At 48.8% G+C, this 18,674-nt stretch overlaps 1 protein-coding gene and 1 long non-coding RNA gene across 29 annotated transcripts in view; one reads left to right on the top strand and one right to left on the bottom strand.

Moving 5' to 3' along the window:
• Nucleotides 1-283: 283 nt before the first annotated feature.
• LOC138917688 (uncharacterized) lies at nt 284-15,014 on the bottom strand. Of its 2 annotated transcripts, XR_011426052.1 has the most exons (4): nt 14,790-14,977; nt 2,714-2,914; nt 1,841-2,063; nt 284-654 (listed from the first exon to the last, which is right to left on the bottom strand). It is a non-coding gene; the product is annotated as an uncharacterized lncRNA (long non-coding RNA). The 2 variants fall into 2 exon arrangements; XR_011426051.1 differs by lacking the exon at nt 2,714-2,914 and having other exon boundaries at nt 14,790-15,014.
• TPM1 (tropomyosin 1) overlaps nt 8,709-18,674 on the top strand; it is a 27,278-nt gene continuing 17,312 nt past the window's right edge. For 7 of the 27 annotated variants that reach the window (XR_011426042.1, XM_023616176.2, XM_070235360.1 and 4 more), the window contains exons 1-2: nt 8,749-9,087; nt 10,192-10,317. Coding sequence is in view for 26 of the 27 variants with exons in the window: in XM_023616176.2 (XP_023471944.1) it covers nt 8,974-9,087; nt 10,192-10,317 (240 nt within the window). In the remaining variant the exon portion in view is untranslated. Of the gene's footprint in view, nt 9,088-9,861; nt 9,988-10,191; nt 10,318-14,089; nt 14,655-18,674 lie in introns of those variants that run through there. The other 20 variants (XM_070235362.1, XM_070235352.1, XM_070235312.1 and 17 more) reach the window with 9 other exon arrangements.

Below are 18,674 nucleotides of genomic sequence, written 5' to 3'. Positions count from 1 at the left end.
TCAGGCCTAGTCGAGAGAGTGTCCGCTGCTTTTATTACTTGTGTTATTACTCAGTGGAAGTCCTAAGCTGGGTGCTGGTGGGGAGAGGGTAGCTCTCAAGGAGTGTTCCTGCTAGGAGAGGCGTTAAGACAAGTACACAAATAGCCTGTGATTGTGAAATAGGAGACATGCAGAATATGACAAGCTACCCAACAGGTAATTCAGAGTTATAAGCTCTGTCCTTTCAAAATTGTCCCTTTGGGAGGCCTCATATTTACATATTAAGCATTGTTGCTGATGGTTAAAGGAGCTTTTGAACATTTATTGATTTATTATTATAAAAGTAAAACGTTCATTTTTGAAACTTGGGAAAGTACAGGAAGTATTTCAGAAATTTATCGTGATTCCATCATCCAAGAAACTATTGTCCGTATTTTGCTGTATGTTCTCTTGTTTGTATTTTTTCCAAAAGTATTTTTGAGCTGCACATCTGGAGCCTCTGTTCCCTTAGACTCTCCAGCACATTCTTTTGACTTTGCCTCATGGGGCACATCTTTATCTTTTGAAGGTAGGTCAGCATTTTGGGAACACCCGTAAGTCATCAGGAACCAGGTGCGGCAACTTTGATAAGTGATCGAGCTGGGGACTTGTTGCTTTTGGTCCAAACACAAGATGCTAAAGCAATGAAACAAATTTTATTGAGTGGCCTGTAAAATAGCACTAATGGCAATTCCAGTGGGTAGCGTGAAATTTGAGCTTGCCACAAGCAGCGATTTAGAAATAAAGGATCTCATGGAAGGCCAGAATGCTGGGGTTGCCCATTTTTAAATTTCTGGTGCCCGGGGTTATGCCTGACAAATAATAGACAGCACTTAAAAACAGTTGGGTTCCCTGAAGGAGACTGACAACTTTATTTTTTCATTGATTTTCAATTGCCATGTGGCTCTGGCTAGTGTGGCTTTGGGGGGCATATATGCCAAAGTGGATTTTCCTCCAAGAGACTCAGGCAATTATAAACCCTCCAGAATTTTCTGTAATACACTCAATAATATATTTTTAAATAACAGTAAAAGGAAAATAAGAGATTGTTAACACATTATATAATTCGTTTAAAAAATTGTACTTATAAAATTAAACCTTAAAGATATGCCTACATTCCCTTTTGACCACCATATCCAATCCTGGGCCCCCTCTCACCTCCCCAGGGGAAGTGAAGTCAGTTATCAGATTGATTTTCAACTTTTCAAATCTTTTTTATGTTTCTGTGTGTGTATACATATATATTATACATATATACTATATATTACATATGTTCATATATATCATTTTTTACTAAATTGCATCACCATATGTATGATTCACTGCTTGCATTTTTCATTCAACTAAATGAAAACTGACCACTTTAAAGGGGAAAAACGCCACTTAAATATTTAAGTTCTGGTTTACTTTCTTTTGAAATAGGCTCTTGACTTCCTAACTAGCCCTTCCATGGTGCTTGGGAGAATTTAAGCAATGAGAGAAAACAGAGGCACATAAAAACTTCCACACTGGGCTAGCCCTACAATTTATCAGCCTAGTATTGTACATCTGACAGTGGCACCAAGGAATGCAGTGGAGAGTATGGGCTGATGTCAAACTCCAGGATTAGAGACATCCTAAGACATTCTCACTGTCCTTCATGACCCATGATGCATCTGTGCTCCACAAATGTATCAGGCTTCTTGAGAACATATCTCTATTTTCAGCTTGTACCATTCTTAGGGGATAATGAGTTCAATGAGTTACATCTGCTTTGAGAAAGATGTTTGCATCCCTATTACCATCATCTGATCTGGAAAATTAGCTGGACTTCATCTCTCACCTTATTTTCATGGATATCGAAAGAGGATTTGCTTCAGGGAAATAGGTGTAGACATTCTTTCTCTTGTTGCCTCCATCTGGCATAAAGAGTAGAGGGAAAGATTGAAGTTGGGAGCCAAGAGCAGAATCATCATAACTGGACTGGCTGGCATCGAAGTACACAGATGCAGTGGTTTTCTCCAACCTCTTCCTAAGACAGATGCCACGTGTAACAGCCCCACAGTCTGGGGAGGGACAAGAAAAGGAACACAGCTAGAAATGAGATGGCTCCCACCAGAAAAGACTTCCTTGGGTGGTATTTTAGGACATTCGCTCAGGCTGCCTTGTCCTCAGTCATCTCACTGGCATTTAAGTAGCCCCTTGGGTTACAGATCATGGCAGGTGCTGGGAAGTAAAGAAGGCCATGCTAAAAATACCCAGACTCTTCTGGAACTCTGCCGGCAGCCCAGAGCTCTCTCCTCAAGCAGCAGGACCTCAGAAAAAGAAGAGAGAATTTCCTCTGCCTTAAGCAGTAGGAAAGATCTGGCTCCCTCTTTCACTGAAGTTCCTGAGGTGGAAATGGTCCTCTGGAGAAAACACACTCAACGACGCATTTCTACTGAGAAACAGCAATTTCTACTGAATCAAGAAAACAGGCTCTCTTAAGGAGAAGCCAAGGTCCCAGTAGAAAGTACTTGGGGAGAAGGCTTTTGCTAGTCAGCCAAGAAAGCAAAAGGGCTTTACAACAACAAGGAAGTCTACTGCCTATTTGCAGTGACCTAGGCCCGCCCTTGGGCCTCCAAACCAAAGAATCTCAACTGAAAATTGAGTTGTTGGTAGTGGGTATGACATAGGCACAGGAACAAAATTTCAGAAAGCCCAATTTTGAATTTACCTAACACAGCCGCCCTTCTAGCGCCTGGATGAGTGATAGTTAGATGTCAGTTAGAGCAGGAGGCACCGGGGTTGTCCACATCCCCAGGCATTTTTGCATCGCTTTTCACAGTCTGCAAAGTAAGAGTGGAGTTCTGCCTGCCACTCGGGAGGCTGCAAAGGTCACTTTCACCTATCTTCTTGTTAATGACATCAGTGGAAACTTGAGGACCACGTAAAACATAAAAATGAGAAAACATAAAAATGAATAGGTGGGCATCCAATACAAAAAGAATGCGGGGTTTGCTGGAAAGTAATAATTAAAACCATTCCCAGCTCAGATGTGGCCCCTGAGGCTGACCTAAGCCTCTAGACTGCGAAGCCCATGGACGCTCTCATATCTGCACAGGCTCGGGCTTGAGGACGGACTAGATGCCGTCCTGACCGCATATTTTGTCTTCATTTTCCCCCAACTACACTGCCTGGATTGATTGGTGGCTCGTTCCTTTGCTGACCCAAGAGTTTTGAGAGAAGCAGATGTAGATCTCTAATGAGTACCTCGAACTCTCCCTTGGAGCTACTAGAACAAAATTAATGTACCTCCCTTTCTATCTTTGTGAAGATGTCCTTCTTGTCCCATCTTGGACCATAAATACGAGAGTAAGGAAAGGTTTCCTTGGCCCAACCACACTTTGTCACCAGGTTCTCCCAGCAGCTGAGAGTGGAGGTGGGTTTAGGAGCCCTGGCTACAGTACTGAGCTGGCTCATGCAGGATAAGTCACCCCTTCAGTCCCAGCCTCATTGCTGTCACGTTTTAATCAGGTTCACATGTAGAGGAGATCTCTGGTGGCCCCCTCTCCTCTCCTCTTCACCTTATAAAGTGTTGCTTTTAAATATGAAATCAAACATTCATATAAAAACAGGCTGGGGAATGGTATGAAAAGGGCACCTTTGCAGGGGGCTGGGACATCCAGTTCTTGTCCCTGCACTGCCACCTCCCAGCTGGGTGATCTTGAGCCCGTCGCTGCCCTCAGTTTTCTAATCTATAGAGTGGGAATAACAGCTCTCATCCTGTTGCTGTCATAAGAGGTTATGAGGAGGAGAAAATGAACTTGAAAGTGCTTTTAGACTTTACAGAAATAAGGAATATTGCTATTCTTAAGGCAGCTAAATTCCACTACAAGTCAGCTTGATTAAACCTGTATGTAGTTGTTCCTATTGAAAAACAGAAGATATAAGGCAGGAAAACTCATGGCCTTTTTTTGTACTGGGAGAATCACTTTGCCTGTACAAACCCTCCAGGTAGCAAGTGTACTCAGAGACCTCGCAGCAGAATCAGGACCAGATGTGCGTCATTTAACAATGAAGGAAGGCGTCCACAATGGCCCAAAGACCTTTCTCAGAGCTCCAAACGCTCCCCGGAAGCAGAGCATATTTGCCTTGGGTCCTTGGTAGTAGCATCACGAACCTTTGAAAAAGAAAACTCCCTTGTGTATGAGGAGAACATGCTGTATCTTGTTCTGTGGGACAATGAGCCATGAGCATAACACACTACATTCCAAAACCCAGTGGAAGAAGCAATTGTCTCTCGGTTTAATTATAGATTCTTCATTTTCCCTTAATTGCTTGAGTCAGCACTGTTGACTCTAAGGGAGTCACGGTACACAGGTAGAGCTATTGCTGTTAAACAAGGTGTGACTATCAGGTAATGAGGGTTTTGTTTTGTTTTGTTTAAACACACAAACCCTCACGTACATATTCAAGTGAATGTGTCTATTAAAGGTGTCACACTAGTGAGCTATGTTCACATTCACTGTCTTTTCTAACCAAATATTAGGCAATGTAAAACGGCAAGTACAGGCGCTCTTATGGTGGGAAAGGGACAGTATATTTAATGTTAAAGCTCTCTCAGAAAATCTGAGGTATGTGATCCTCACAGCAATATGGGGGGCCCAGGCAGCATTTAGGTCGATAGTAACATGCTTGGAAATTCACATTAAATGACCCCCAGGGAGAGGGTTTTACCCCACATCATACACAAATATTTTTCCTGGAGGAAAAGATTCATGTCTCTTATCCATCTTCCTTGATCCCATAAATTCTAGTTAAATACCTTGCACACAAAAGGTGTTCAGTAAATATTTGTCCTACCCTATCACAATACTTATATTCATTCTTCAGAAAATAAATCATGGAGTCCATATTTTGAATGGAAATAAGATCTTTTGAGCCTAGATTTGTTATCTTTTCTTCCCAGATACTGCTTCTCCTACTGACTTGCATGGCTAATAGCCAATGAACAGTCATTCAATTAACATTTACTGAGAAATGACTGAATACCAAGCACTGGAGAAATATCCTGGAAATTCCATGGACATTCTTGATGTTCACATAGAACCTCTGGACCAAGGATGTTGTGCAGGCTCCCACACCACCGTGATCTGATCAGCTTATTTACTTTCAAGGAACACAGACTCTCTCATGTAACCTCAAGAAAGAAAGGGGGGTTATTATAGGGACCCCTGGAAATTAAATTTGGTCATATTCTCCCAGCCCCTTTCTCTCATTGGTGCTTCTGTTTATCTTGATATGTCTGCTCCATTCTCCTTCCTCTATAAGCAGACTTCTCTGCTTCCTCATAACTTATATGATGCATGGCCGATTATGGTAGATTAGGCAGGAGAAGCTAGCTATGCTTCAGTAACAAACAACCCCTAGATCCCAGTGGCCTAAAATAGCAAAGGTGTATATTCTCGCTCTTGCTACATGTTGATGATATGTTGGTTAGGAGGAGAGGGGGCGCTCTGCTTATCACAGCCAGTTGGGAACCCAGAATGATAGAGCAGCAACAGCCTTGAAAAATGAACATAGTGAGGCAATGTGCTAACTCTTAGAGTCCACCATAAGTCACTTCTGCTCACATTTCCTTAGCCAAAGCATGTCAAATGACCACACCTAACTTAATTGGGTGAGGATGTGCAATGCTACCAAGACCCTGATTAGGGAGAGGGAGAAAGCCCAAATATTTGTGAATAACTTTCATCACCCTCATTCAAGGCATCTCTAGCCGAAGATTGTAAACCCCTTTTGTTTCAGCAGCCACAGCTAATGATTCATATTTTCCACGTCCCTTAGTTCAAACCACAGTGAGAAAGAAGCTGAGTGGCCCAGTCCATCTTTACCCAGCAGACCATAACGCTAGGTCCCTGGTTAGCCTATGGGTCTGTCCTTGAGTCATGGCCAGTCAGCTGGGGAATAGGGATATACAATACAGCACATGGCTGTCCAGCCTACCCTTCTTGATCCGATCCACGGACCAGGAGATCTGTCCAGAACAGAAGAATTTGCTGTTTGAGTTAAATCATGCTGTTTTGCTTGTCCTAGCCCTTGATGACAGAAAGGTCATGGATGGTGCAGTCCATGAAGCTGGGTTGGGTCTGACTGGCTCTCAGGCTATTCATAGGGCAGAATCTCAATAGTGGTGAAGTGGAAATGATTGAGTCCAGGGACCTGCTATGTTAACCCATCAATCTAGGGATCAATGATGCGGTACCAAGGGATTTAAACAATTGGCTCTATGCAGCTCCATTTCCATGCTCGGATACCACAGTCTTCATCCTCTGAACATAGCCCTGGGGGAGAGGGTCAGGGAGGGGAAGAAAACTGCCTGGCTTCAATGCAAACAATAACACCTGAACGTCTGAACCCAGAATTCAGTCCCTTCACCATACACCCCCAATCTACCTTTCCAGTCTCATGTCCCAGTTCACCCAAGGAAACCTACTGTCCAACCACCATCAAACATTCCCTTTTCTTTCCTTGGCTCATACAGTATCTTCCTCTCTATCTGCCACCTTTCCTCTAAAACCAGTTTAAAGACCACCACTTTTCAGGAAAGTTTATTCTGTCTGCTCCGACCTGGTCATTTCGATTTCTTCCTTCTCCGAATTCTTATACCCCTGCTCGTGCTGAGCACCTGGAGGGCATAGATGTGTCTTATCATTTGGGAATCCCAGAGCCTAGTGCCTGCCTGGTATAGAGCAGATACTCAGTAGTGGTGTGCTGGAGGAATTGTCTGTAGCACCAGTTCATTTAAGGAAACTTTGAGTTGCTCTCTTATGTTAGGCACAGTGGAGAAAAGTCAGTAAGACATGGTCCCTCCAGGAGTTTCACTAATTCAGTAGTCTCATTTTATAGATGAGAAAACTGAGGCCCAGAGAGGGGAAATGACTTGCTCTCTGCCACCCAAGAGTCCAGAATTTACTGAGCACGTTGCTATGTGCAAGACAAAATGCTTTTCATTCTTTATCATGTTTTCATCCTTGTAACGACCCTAAGAGGGAAAGAATTTTTATGCCTACTTTACAGAAGAGAAAACTGAGACTTAAGGAGATTGTAACACGGCTAAGGCTGCCCTGCAAGGAGATGGCCAGGTCAGAATTGGATCCCAGGGTCTAATTTCTGAGTCCCTACGCTTGCCCCCTACGCTGAGCTTCACGCTGAGCTTCAAGCTGAGGAGTCGCTCCCTGTGGTCCACGCATCTGTATATTGCCCACAGGCCTTGAACTTTGTCAGTGCTCCAGTGGCTGGGTTGAGATACGGTGATTAAGGATTCTGGTGAATTTCTGTACCATGCAGCCCCTATGCACACAGATCTAATCTTCTGACCATTAGGTCAGGGTATTTTTCCCTCCTGGGCACTTGGGTTGGTGGAAGAAACTTGATAAAATCCTGGAGAGGAACTTGATTGTTCTCTGAAGGATTTACAAGCTGTTTGGCCTGCCAAATCTGCTCAGATACTGTCCAGGGAATATTCGGTATCCGTGTAGTACAGGTCGTGAATTATTCTATGGGGACTGTGAACAAGACCCTCACCAATTCTGCTGCAGCCAGTCTCAGGCAGGGCCTTGAGGCAGCCCCCTTTCTTCCCTTCCCATCAAAGCTCTGAAAAGAGCAGGCTTTTCCCCATTGGCAGCTGGGAGGAGTCAGAGACTTGGGGGAAACCGTCCTGCCTTAGCAAGAGCTCACTGTACAGAGCTGGCCTGTTCCCTCCTCAGGGTTATGGCTGTGACACAGTGACTTCGCTGGCATAACATCTAGCCCACATTTTCGCAACCTGGTACCTGAGCACCTAACATGGAAAGAGGCTGATTCCATAAAATCAATGCAAGAAAAATGATTAAAATGTGAGATCCGGAGGCACCTCAGGAATCATCTACCCCCTGGATTTAAAGAGGAGGAAACTGCAGCCCCAAGGCTACTTGTCAAGGTCACACAGCTGCTGGTGATGGAGACCAAAGACCAAGTTGCCTGAGTCTAAAGTCAATATCCTTTCCTCTTAAACTCCCAACCTCGCACCCACCCACCGACACAACGCTGGCACTCTCCCCTTTGCGGAAGCACCACACACAAGCACAAGCAGAACTAAGCCAACTAGGTCCTAGGTCCCTAAAATGTTGGATTGTCCGTCCCACCCCCCCCCCCACCTCCCCCCGCCCCGGGGGTAAGGGCACGCAGGAGACAGATTCCCAGACATTCTGACCCGCACCGGCAGAGAAAGTCTCAGGAGCGGCCCCCAGGCCTTCCTCCTAACCATCCCGTTTTCTGCTCCAGTTGAATTTCCAGAAAGTGAGCACCCGGCTGACACCTGGCCAGCTGAGAGCTGCGGGGAAGGGCTGGGCGGGTGCAGGGAGCGCGCAGGCCCGGGCGCCGGGTGAGACGGCTGCTGGGGACCTCCGGGCCTGATGCTGTGCGCGCCCGGGTCTGGCGGCTCAGCGGGGCGACGCGCACCCACTACCTGCCCTATCCCCCTCGGCCTCCTGTGACTCAGGGCGGGCTCGGCTGGGGACCCTGGTGGCGGGGCGTCGGCCCTGGGAGCAGGGGGCGCCCCAGCCCGGACTCGGCCCCGGTGCCCTCTCCCAGTCTTGCAGGTTTGGAAATAGGGCGGCCTCGCCCAGCCGCCTCCTCGGCGGCTCCGGTCCCCATATATAGTCATATCCACCGTCAACTGGGAGGGCGGCAGGCGGCAGCGAATGGGCGAGCGGCCCCCGCGGGAGGCGCGGGGAGGGGGCAGGGGGCGGAGGGAGGAGGGGGAAAGGGGGCAGGAGGAAAAAGCTTTTCCAAAAAAGTATTGGCTGTCTTGAGGAATGCGGTCGCCCCCTTGGGAAAGTACATATCTGGGAGCAGCAGGCGGCTCTGCGCTCGCACTCCGGCTCGGCAGCCCCACCGCGCTCCCGCCTCGCCGCTCCCGCCGCAGCCCCAGGGCCCCTCACCGCCGCCACCATGGACGCCATCAAGAAGAAGATGCAAATGCTGAAGCTCGACAAGGAGAACGCCTTGGATCGAGCGGAGCAGGCAGAGGCCGATAAGAAGGCGGCGGAGGACAGGAGCAAACAGGTCTGCGCCTCCCCGGCCCTGCGTCCGCCGTGCGCCCGCGCGCTCCGCCCGCCCGGATGCCCCCGAGCCCTGGGACCCGGGCCTGGCACCCCTTCCCGGCCCCTCACCCGGAGGACTCGGGGAGCCACCCTCACTCCTGGGCGGCGAGGGACGCGCGTCTGAGAAGGGGGAGGGGAAGAGCCAGACCCAGGCTTATTCTAACTTTTCAGTCTCGTCTGAGGACTCTTATTTCCCTTCTCTGTTCCCAGAGCTCGCGAAGTCAATTCAAGTCCTAGAGACACTTGATTCTCAGGATCGGGAATCAGTTTTGGATCGAGGGTGGGGTAGGGTGGAGGGGTGAAGGAATCAAGTCCGGGAAGTGTTAGTAGTTCTTCTGGACTTTTGCCTGGGGAGAATAAAAGCTTCAACTGGGATAGAGACTGGAGGCGGGGGAAGTCATGGAGTTTTCCCTAAGAACAAAGATGGGACAGAATAGAGAGTAAGGCCAGGGAGACACCGGCGTTTTACTGCACGTCCAAGTTGTGCACTTGAGCCCGCTGGGACCTCGGCAGGAGTCTCCTCTGGGGGGAGGTGGAGGTGCAGGGGGGGGGAGGGGGGGAACCACGCTGCGATTCCAGCTCGGGGCGAGAGGAGGTTACCTAGGGACCCTTGAGCCCCAACTCGGCGGCGCCCCAAGCCCGAGGAGCCCAGCCAACCCGGCGCCCTTGTGTTGTGTGTGTGTGTCTAACACCCGGTCCGTGCCGGCCGCCCGCGCCCGCCCGCCGCTGCCCCCAGCTCGAGGAGGACATAGCAGCGATGGAGAAGCTAATGCGGGCGTCGGAGGACGAGCGGGACCGGGTGCTGGAGGAGCTGCACAAGGCGGAGGACAGCCTCCTGGCCGCCGACGAGGCCGCCGCCAAGGTACCCGGGGCGCGCGGCGCGGCGCGGCGCACGAATGGCTAACTCTGTCTCTCTCTCTCTCTCTCCCTCTCCCTCCCTGTCTTTCCCTCTCTCCCTCTGTTCCTGTCCTTCTGGTTCTGTGCACCCACACCCCTCCCCTGCGGGATCACGCTGCCTGCTGCACCCCCCCTCCCCACCTTCCCCGTCCCCACGGCCAACTCCCAGCTGGAAGATGAGCTAGTGTCGCTGCAAAAGAAACTCAAGGGCACCGAAGATGAACTGGACAAATACTCCGAGGCTCTCAAAGATGCCCAGGAGAAGCTGGAGCTGGCGGAGAAAAAGGCCACCGACGTAAGTGCACGCACACAATGCCTCCCTCACCTCCTGCCCGCGTGGCCACTGTGGGGTCACCACAGGGGTCAGAGAGCAGTGGAGGAGGGTCACCTCCTCCTGCTGGACACCTGCACACAGCTCCGCCATGGCTCAGAGCACTGGATGCTGCCTCCGACTGCTACTGCACACATTCATTTATATTTCATCCATTCCTCTCTCTCTTTTTCTCCTTCCTTCTCCCCACCCCTGGGGGTGGAGTGGGGTGGGTGAGAAGCTGGGAACATAGAGCAGCTGAAATTGAACTTTGGAGGTGAACCTTGCCTCCCTGGTGGCAGAAAACTTCTGAGGTGTCATCACCAAGGTTTGTGCAAACAGAATGCCTGGTTTTCTTCGCTCTTTCCTTTTGCCATCTCTGGTGGGTGGGAAGGCCTGGTTTCCAGTGGTGGGTCTAGTCAGGGTACAGAGGGCCTGGCCTCTAAGTGGAAGGAACAGCATGGTGCTACGTTTGCTTAGAAGACTGAGCTTGATGGTGGGGTGCAGAGACACTTGAGGCCTCCTTTCTCACTAGGGAAGTTTTAATCCAGCCCTTAAGACCTGCCTGGGAAGATGATACTTGCTGGGTCTGCAGTCTGAGGGCACCAGATCCAGAAGTAAGCTGGGAGTTATATATAGCTCAGTGCTTTATATGGTATAGTGAGCTCGCTGCCCACCCCCTTCCTGCCCGCCCCACCCCCACCTGTCAGCCTTCTGACAGCCACCACATAGTTTCAGGGGTGATGCACACACCGTGAGAGCTCTCCCCACACTTTGTCCGATGCCCTTTGGAATCTTTTTAGCTGAAGAGCTGGCCTCTTCTGCTGAATAAGGCAAGCTAAGCATGAGATTTCCAAAGGACTGACTTCCTCTCACACTGTTGGATTCCATTCTAGAAGCTAATTAAGCCTAGAGGCCCAATTAGGAAAGAATTCCTTGGGAAGTCAGTAACAATTCCAAGAATGTATGAGCACCCAGGAAAGCTACGCCCGGAAGTTGAACTACCAAGTTCAAGGGCAGAATTTTTTGTATGAGAGTAAAATGCAAATTGCTAGACGGTCTTGGGTCTTGAAATCAGTAAAGGCTTTTTGTGGCCGGAAAGGTTTGAAGTGTCATTTCCAAGTGCGCTTTGTAAATGAGAAATCCAGACACAGGACATTTAGAATCTGACAAAAAGAAATTTTCAGTGACAATCAAGATTCCTGGAAAAGGGGGTTCAGGGAAGCACTGATTTAGCTAAAACATTTAAGTTACAAACGACCTGGCTTTAGAAAAAGAGCCAAAAAACACATATAATTCTGTGCCTGCTTTGTATAATGCAGATCAGATGTCTGCTCCGTATATGGCTAAATGGAGGATGTCTGTCTCCCCCAAATTCTCCAGCAGGACGTTTATTTAGTTTTTTCAAAAGAGCCGCTGATAGATCAAGGAGAGATATTCCTTATAAGGAAAAGAATGCAGAGAATTTGAAAATAGCCCAGTAAGACTGAAGGCAAGCGAAGGAGAAAAAAAGCTACTACAATGCTTAAGAAAAAAAGATCATAATTATTGTATTTATGGAGTGCTATCATGTCTTTATTGAAAAGTCTTGTTTAGGGAGCATTGGAATGAGGTAGGGCAGAAGTGGAAAAGAGGATATTTAAAGCCAGCTGGGGGCGGGGCCAGGAGGGGAGGGAGATTTTTGAGACTGTTTTGGTTCTTTTTTTCCCACTGGAAAACTGTCCCTAATATGGTACGCTTTTTTTTTTTTTTTTTTGTAGTGTATTGATCATCTTTCCCTTTAAGACATTTTAGGTTGTTTGAAACCTGTAGGGATGTTGAAGTTTGTGAAGAAATGCTATATTTAGAGTAATTCCTAACTAGTAAAAAGAGTCAAGATTTGAGGAGGAATAGACAGATGTCACTAGGGAAAGCGGAGGGGGGAGGGAGGTCAGCTTCCTGAGGTAGAATCATATTACATTTGAGATTAAGACATTTCACTGGCGTTACTCACCAGTGTAAAACAATTTCACATTTTTCTATTAATCTATCAGCATACTTTACAAGTTTTATTCCAGAAGTGGGCTCTTCCTAGCTTTAAAGTTATAATTCAGGTAGCACCTGGGTTTTTTAAAAAATTTTTTGTTGTCGTTCCACCTAAGTGAGGCTGAGGGGGATCAAGGTTCCATTTTCTCTCAGGCCCCCAACATCATTCCCAATAACTGTGATGTACCTGATATTTACAGTATGTAAGTCTTTATTCCCTGTAGGTCTTGGCTTCCTAAATCAGTGATTCTCAACCTTATCTAAACAGAATCACCGAGGGAAGTTTTAAAACCCCCAATCCAGGCTGCAGCCCAGGCCAATTAAGTCAGAATCTCTGGGAGTGGAACCCAGGCGTTAGCATTTGTTAAATACCCAGGTGATTCCAATGTGCAGCCAAGGCTGAGAACAGCTGTCCTAAACTCTTGTATAATGACATCAGCATGAAAATGAACTCACCTGAAACTGACTTTCCCAGGTGTTTGAAAAGCAGGACATTAAGTCACTAGTTGGCTGTTTAGAACACTTCTAAGTGTCCAGCAGTTTCCCTGGCTCCTCTCGGAGGCTCCCAGATGCTCCCAAACGCCCCCTTCCCCCACCCTCGAAGTTGGAGGCCCCTGGTGTGTAGTCCTCCTCTAGGGAGGAGTTGTAACCTCCGCCCTGACCCACCAACTGTGTGGCCAGAAAGCGAGGGGCTCCACCTACAGGACGGCCGGTGCGCGGGTTTGTGAGCGTCCGCAGAGGCTGTGAGAAAGTCCGTAGAAAACGGATCAGGAAAGCAAAGGAGGGGCGCTGTTAGGCTTTGGGGTGGGGGGTTGTCAAGCTCGATCTTTTTCTGCATTGTTCCCACCCTTAAACACATCAGGAGCTGACCGGGAGGGCCTCCTGTGAGAAAGGCGAGGAAAGAAAGCCGGGAGACAGAAGGCACTGAAAAACGCAGACCAGGGGCAGAATTGGCAGGGGATGCCTCCCAGAGATTGTGTCCACTGTGGTTTTCACCCAGCTGCAGCCAGAGGCTTTTATAGGGCTCTGTAGCCTTCCTTGGTGTGCCTTTTAAGGCATCCCAATCCAGCCCAGAATTGGTCAGATTCCAGAAGATCTCAGAGGTTGATCTAAAACCAGAGAAGGTTGTAACTAGAAGGAACCCTTGAGATGACTGTTTTTATGGAAAGTAAAGTGAGCCCCAAAGAGACTGGCAGGCCCAAGATCACACAGCTGGTTATGGGCCCCAGCCTGACTCTTAAGACCGTGCCTGCGTATTTATTAACTAAAGCTGTCATTTGAGTTCTTAACTATGTACAAGGTATTGTGCTAAGCGTTTTATATTATTTCAAAATCCTCACAGCAGCTCTATGAGGAAAGTACTACTATTAACCCCACTTTTACAGATGAAGACCAGAGGAGTCAAGTCATTTGCCCAAAGTCACACAGCCAGGAGAGAACTAGGAGCCAGTTTCTAACCTAGGAAGACAGCATTTAGGAGACTTAACCGCCGTGCAATATGTTAGTGGTTTTCACTTCGTGAATTTTGAGGGGCAGGAGGGTCCTTATGTTTAGGATCTTGTGTTCGCGGGTTCTTTATAACGAGGAACAGTCCCTTCAGGGACACATTCAGGCCCCAAACCCCTCGCTCAGCTTCCCTCCCTCCTGGGCATGGGACTCCGGGACTCCGGAGCGGCGCGCTCCGCCGCCAGGAGGCGACACCATCGCCCTTCGCAGCCAGGTCCCTTACCCCGGGTCACCTCGGAGCCGAGGAGGGGCGCTAGGAGTCGAAGTAAAATTCCTGGCGCGCTGGCCGCCCTCCCGGAAGGGCCCAGCCGGCCAGGTGCCCCGCCGCGCGCCCCCCGCGCCCAGCAGCCCTGCTGCCGCGAGCATGCGCAGTGCCTCCCGCGATTTGCGAATTCCGAGGGTCCGCGGCGCGCGCCCCGCCCCGCCCCGCCGGCTGTGCCCGCCCCCGGCGCTCGCGCACCCGCCTGCGGTTCGTCTGCGCCGCCCGGGAAGCCGCCACTTCCGGGCTCGTTTTGGGCCGCAGGGGGCGCCCCGATCGCGCGGCGCGTCCGGGGCGGGGCGCGGGCGGTCGGGAGTGCGGCAGCAGCGGCGGCGGCCGGAGCGCTGCAGCCAGCCTCACCCACCGCAGCCTGCCCGTCTGCCCGCCGGCGCCCCGCGCGATGGCGGGGAGCAGCTCGCTGGAGGCGGTGCGGAGGAAGATCCGGAGCCTGCAGGAGCAGGCGGACGCCGCGGAGGAGCGCGCGGGCAGCCTGCAGCGCGAGCTGGACTACGAGAGGAAGCTAAGGGAGACCGTAAGGGACCCACCCATCACCCACCCCCACCCCCACAGCCACCGAGGCGCCTTCTGCCCAGTGCGCCCCGCAGAGCCCTCGGGAGCCGGCCTTCCCCTGCCCCCAGCCACCCCCTCCGGGGCGCACCTGGCGCACCTGGGCCAGCTGGCGTCGGGCTCTGGGGAGGGGCCCTGCCGGTTCTCCTTAGCCCTTTCTTTCCATCTCGCTGGTCTGGAGTAAAAGGTCTGAAGGGAGGCAGGAGTGGTGTTGAGAAGGTTCTGGAAGCAGCGCTTTCCCACAAGGGGCTGTATTTCTGGGGTGTTTGCGTTCGGTCTTGGTCCCCTGGGATGTGCACTTTGCGCTGCTGGAGTTATTTACTCTGAGGGTGGGGAGGGAAGTCCCTCCTTTTGGAAATCCGTTTCTTTAGGGAGGGGCGCTGACAGGTCAAGTCTGAGGCATTGCCAGATTTGGGAGCCCGGTGGTGCTAAACTCCCCCATCCACGTTCACCCTTGGTGTCCTGGAAGCCTGAGACATTGACAATGCCAGGTTCTGAATTATATAGTAATAACTTGCCTTCCCTTTCTTAACATCCTTTCTCCCAGGTTCTCTTATACAGATAGTATTCCTTTGTTACCGAGTCTTGAAAAAAGTTGGCTAAATATCAGGGATTATTGGGTGTATTCTCTTGCCGGCTTCCCCCTCCCCCATGTTGAGTGTAATACCTGGCTTCCTTCCTTTCTCCTAAGGCAAATGTATCCAGCAAACAGAAGCAGGATTTCAGAGATAGTTTAAGCATTTGCTATTTGTTGATTTTGTGTGTGTGTGTGTGTGTTTTAAATCACAATACTCAAAACACCTTGGGGATTTTATGACAAGCGATAATATGATGTCCAGCTGTGCTTAATATTGGCCTATTCTAAGTTGGTAATCCTATTGGTTAAGTTTGTAATGGCAGTATGGCTGGCTGCAGAAACAAGACCTGTTTTACATAAAATACATAGAAGCAAACAGGTCCTCTTAAGAGGAAGGCCTAACTGGAGGAAGTTTCAGATAAAATACAGAAAGGAATTAGGAAACCTATAGGCAAAAGATAATTTTCTTTAGAGGACAAGTCAGCAAAGATGCCATGGATGACTTTCAGTTTGGCTGGGCGGTAAGTTGATTCCGACTGCCTCTCTGACTGGCTAGCGGCTGTCCTTGAACCATTAAAGCTAATGGAACATGATGGATAAGAACGAGAACTCTGGACCCAGACTGCCAAGATTTGAATCTTGACTTCCGATACTTATTATCTCTGAGACGTGGGGCAAATTACTTAACTTCTCAGTCCCTCTTTTCCCTAACTAAAATGTGGCTGATCACAGTACCTGCCTGTTGTGAGGGTGAAAGACGTTAGAAGGTGTAAGGAAGTTCCAGGGGTGCTTGGCACAGCAGAGTAAGTGCTCTGTGAGTGTCAGCTGGTGTTAAAACTGCACGGCGCCTGGCGTGAGCTCCTTCACCTTCGATTCACCACCTATTGGAGGGTCTGGAAAATGGCCTGCACATCACTACATCTTGAAACACTCCATTTAAATAGTTTTAATCATTCATTTTTCTTTCTGGAACTTGGATGGAGAGAGGATGTGGGCAGGCTGGAAGGACTGTTGGGGCTGGAGTGCTATTAGTGGGGGAAGTCAGCAGAACTGCCCTCACCCGCTGAGAAGGGGACTCTGTGTTCCTGTACGGGAGAGCCTTGGATCCACTCCTGTCCTGGGGGTCGATCTGTCTGGGTGATCAGACACCAAAGCTTGGCAGACAGCAACTTAAAGACTGGGTCGGACCATTGAAGAGAGCATTTCACATTGAGAGTTCCTAACTTTTGAAACTGAAGCTTGCTGGTACCTAAGTTAAGGTGGTTTCGTGACGGGTAGTTGTCAGACATAGCTGTGAGTTAAGCCAGCAGGCAGAGTTTCTCTTAGCAGCAAAGATAAAGGCTTAGTGACAAAATCGTAAGCCACTGCAAAAAATATTTGACTGGAGAGTTGGCCCTAAATTCGGATTCTCAGAAGTTTGGACAGGCTGTAGTTAATTGGCTGTATTACACCAGCACTTAACCTTGGAAAAAGCGGCCATTCCTTCCTTCCTACTGGTTTGTTTTTCCAAGGTGTGTGGGCCCTTCAAAATGTTGGAATGAGGCTACTTTGCTTGATGTAATGGTTGACTCTAGGTCTTGTGACCACTAGGGATTTGTTTGTTTTTTGTAATTATCGAAGGAAAAAGTAGCAAGAAGGAGCCAGTCAATCCTCCTTCCTCCTTTCTGGGTAGTTCCCAGCAAACAAGGAGTCTTAAAGCTGCTGCCTGTCGTTTCTTAATTGGTAACTTTATTAAATCATGGATGATAACCAGTTTACCAAAATTCCCAGCCCTCTCCCTCTTTAGAGTCGGTAAATAGTTCTGAGACGAGGGAACTGAGAGTGCATTTTGTCCTCTGGCTGGCACTCTGAGGGTGGCAGGAACTAGAATATATACTCTCCATTTCCGCTTTCGGATGTAGGCAAGGCAGGGGCATGACAATGCCTTGTTCATATCCGTTCTCCTTCATTATAGAAATATGCCTCATAAATTATAGGCCTTGGCGCAAATAGAGGAGGTCGTGTTTATCTGTTATGCATGGGAGTGCCCCTTAATGTCATCAGTGGGTTTTTTTCCCTTTCCTTACCATATAAGGGCAGAAGTTTAACTTGGCTCTAGTTACTTGGTCTTACACAGCAAGTTGGGTGAAACCTTCTCTGTAAACTACAAGTTTGCATGAAATGAAAAGGGCTGACCTTTGATCATCCCGTGCTCCACTCCGGTTCGGGCAGGACTTTAAAAACATATTCCAGAGGATTAATTTTTAGGATATATTCTTATTCTCCTAAGAAGATTATTTCTTAATAATCTTAACTGGAATACTTTTTTAAGTGAAAGTCATTGCTATTTTTTATATTTTTTTCGTTATCTTAGCTAAAACATATGGATTTCATGAAAATGTGGGCCTTGTAAAAGTTTTCTTTCAGATCCGATTTGGAGTACTGTTTTGCTGTATTGGGCAGACATGTCCTCGACTTCCGTGTATTACCTGTTGGGGATGGGGGGAGGTGTGTGCCTGCCCTTGTTTTCTGTACAGGTGCCCTGGGGGCGGAGGGACGGGGCAGGCACCTGCTCCTTGAAGGCCCCTCACAAGTGCGGAGCATCACAGATCTGCAGGAAGACAGTTGTTAGCCTTTACTAATGTAGCAGTCTCTTTTCTGAGCAGCTCGTTACATGTTGGGACACAATAGCACTTTTGAAATAAAAGAAACTAGCATCCCAAATTAAAAGACTTCGCCCGCAGTGTCAACACAGGGGCCATTGTTAGAAGCAGCTAACCCAGTGCACTGAGGGTGATTTCCATGCCTGGAAGTAATTTGTGTCTGAGGTCTTGGCCCTTCCCGAACGCCTGGTTATGTATATCTGCTTTTTAAATAACAGATGGTCTTGCGGCTGTGGGCTTGCCCTGGCGGAGGCGACAACAGGTTAAATCTTAAGTAGACTGCCCAGGGCCTGAGATGAAAGGAACCTTAGAAAATGTGTAAATAAGCCTCAGAACTTAGAGACTGTGCACCGGAAATAAAGACTAGTGAAGGTGAGAGATGTGGGCCTTTTGAACAGGCAGGATAATCAGGACAAAAAAGGTGGACATGAGAGAAAAACGTGCCCTTAATTAATTTACGGAATTAAATATATCTTGAATTCTAGGGAACCAAACACAATTGTGATTAGACCAGTCTGATAGGGCCGGAGGAGCCAGGGAGAGTCCAGGGTTTTCCCAGGAACCTTACGTAGAGCCAGACGCTGTTCTCCCTTCCGGACAACCTGAGAGCACCCTTGCCTCCTCTTCTCTGACACCTTGGGGGCAGCAGGCATTGGCTCCTGGGCTTGAGAGCAAATTCTCTGTGTCCTTGTGTGAGCTGTTACCTGTTAGTGTTACTTGATGAGGTTTTCGATTTTATTCCATCCCTTATTCCAAAAAGGATGCG

Source organism: Equus caballus, chromosome 1 (genome assembly GCF_041296265.1).
Source record: "Equus caballus isolate H_3958 breed thoroughbred chromosome 1, TB-T2T, whole genome shotgun sequence".
Classification (NCBI taxonomy): Eukaryota; Metazoa; Chordata; class Mammalia; order Perissodactyla; family Equidae; genus Equus; species Equus caballus.
Note: the sequence above shows the minus strand (reverse complement) of the source record. Positions and strands in the feature narration are given on the sequence as shown.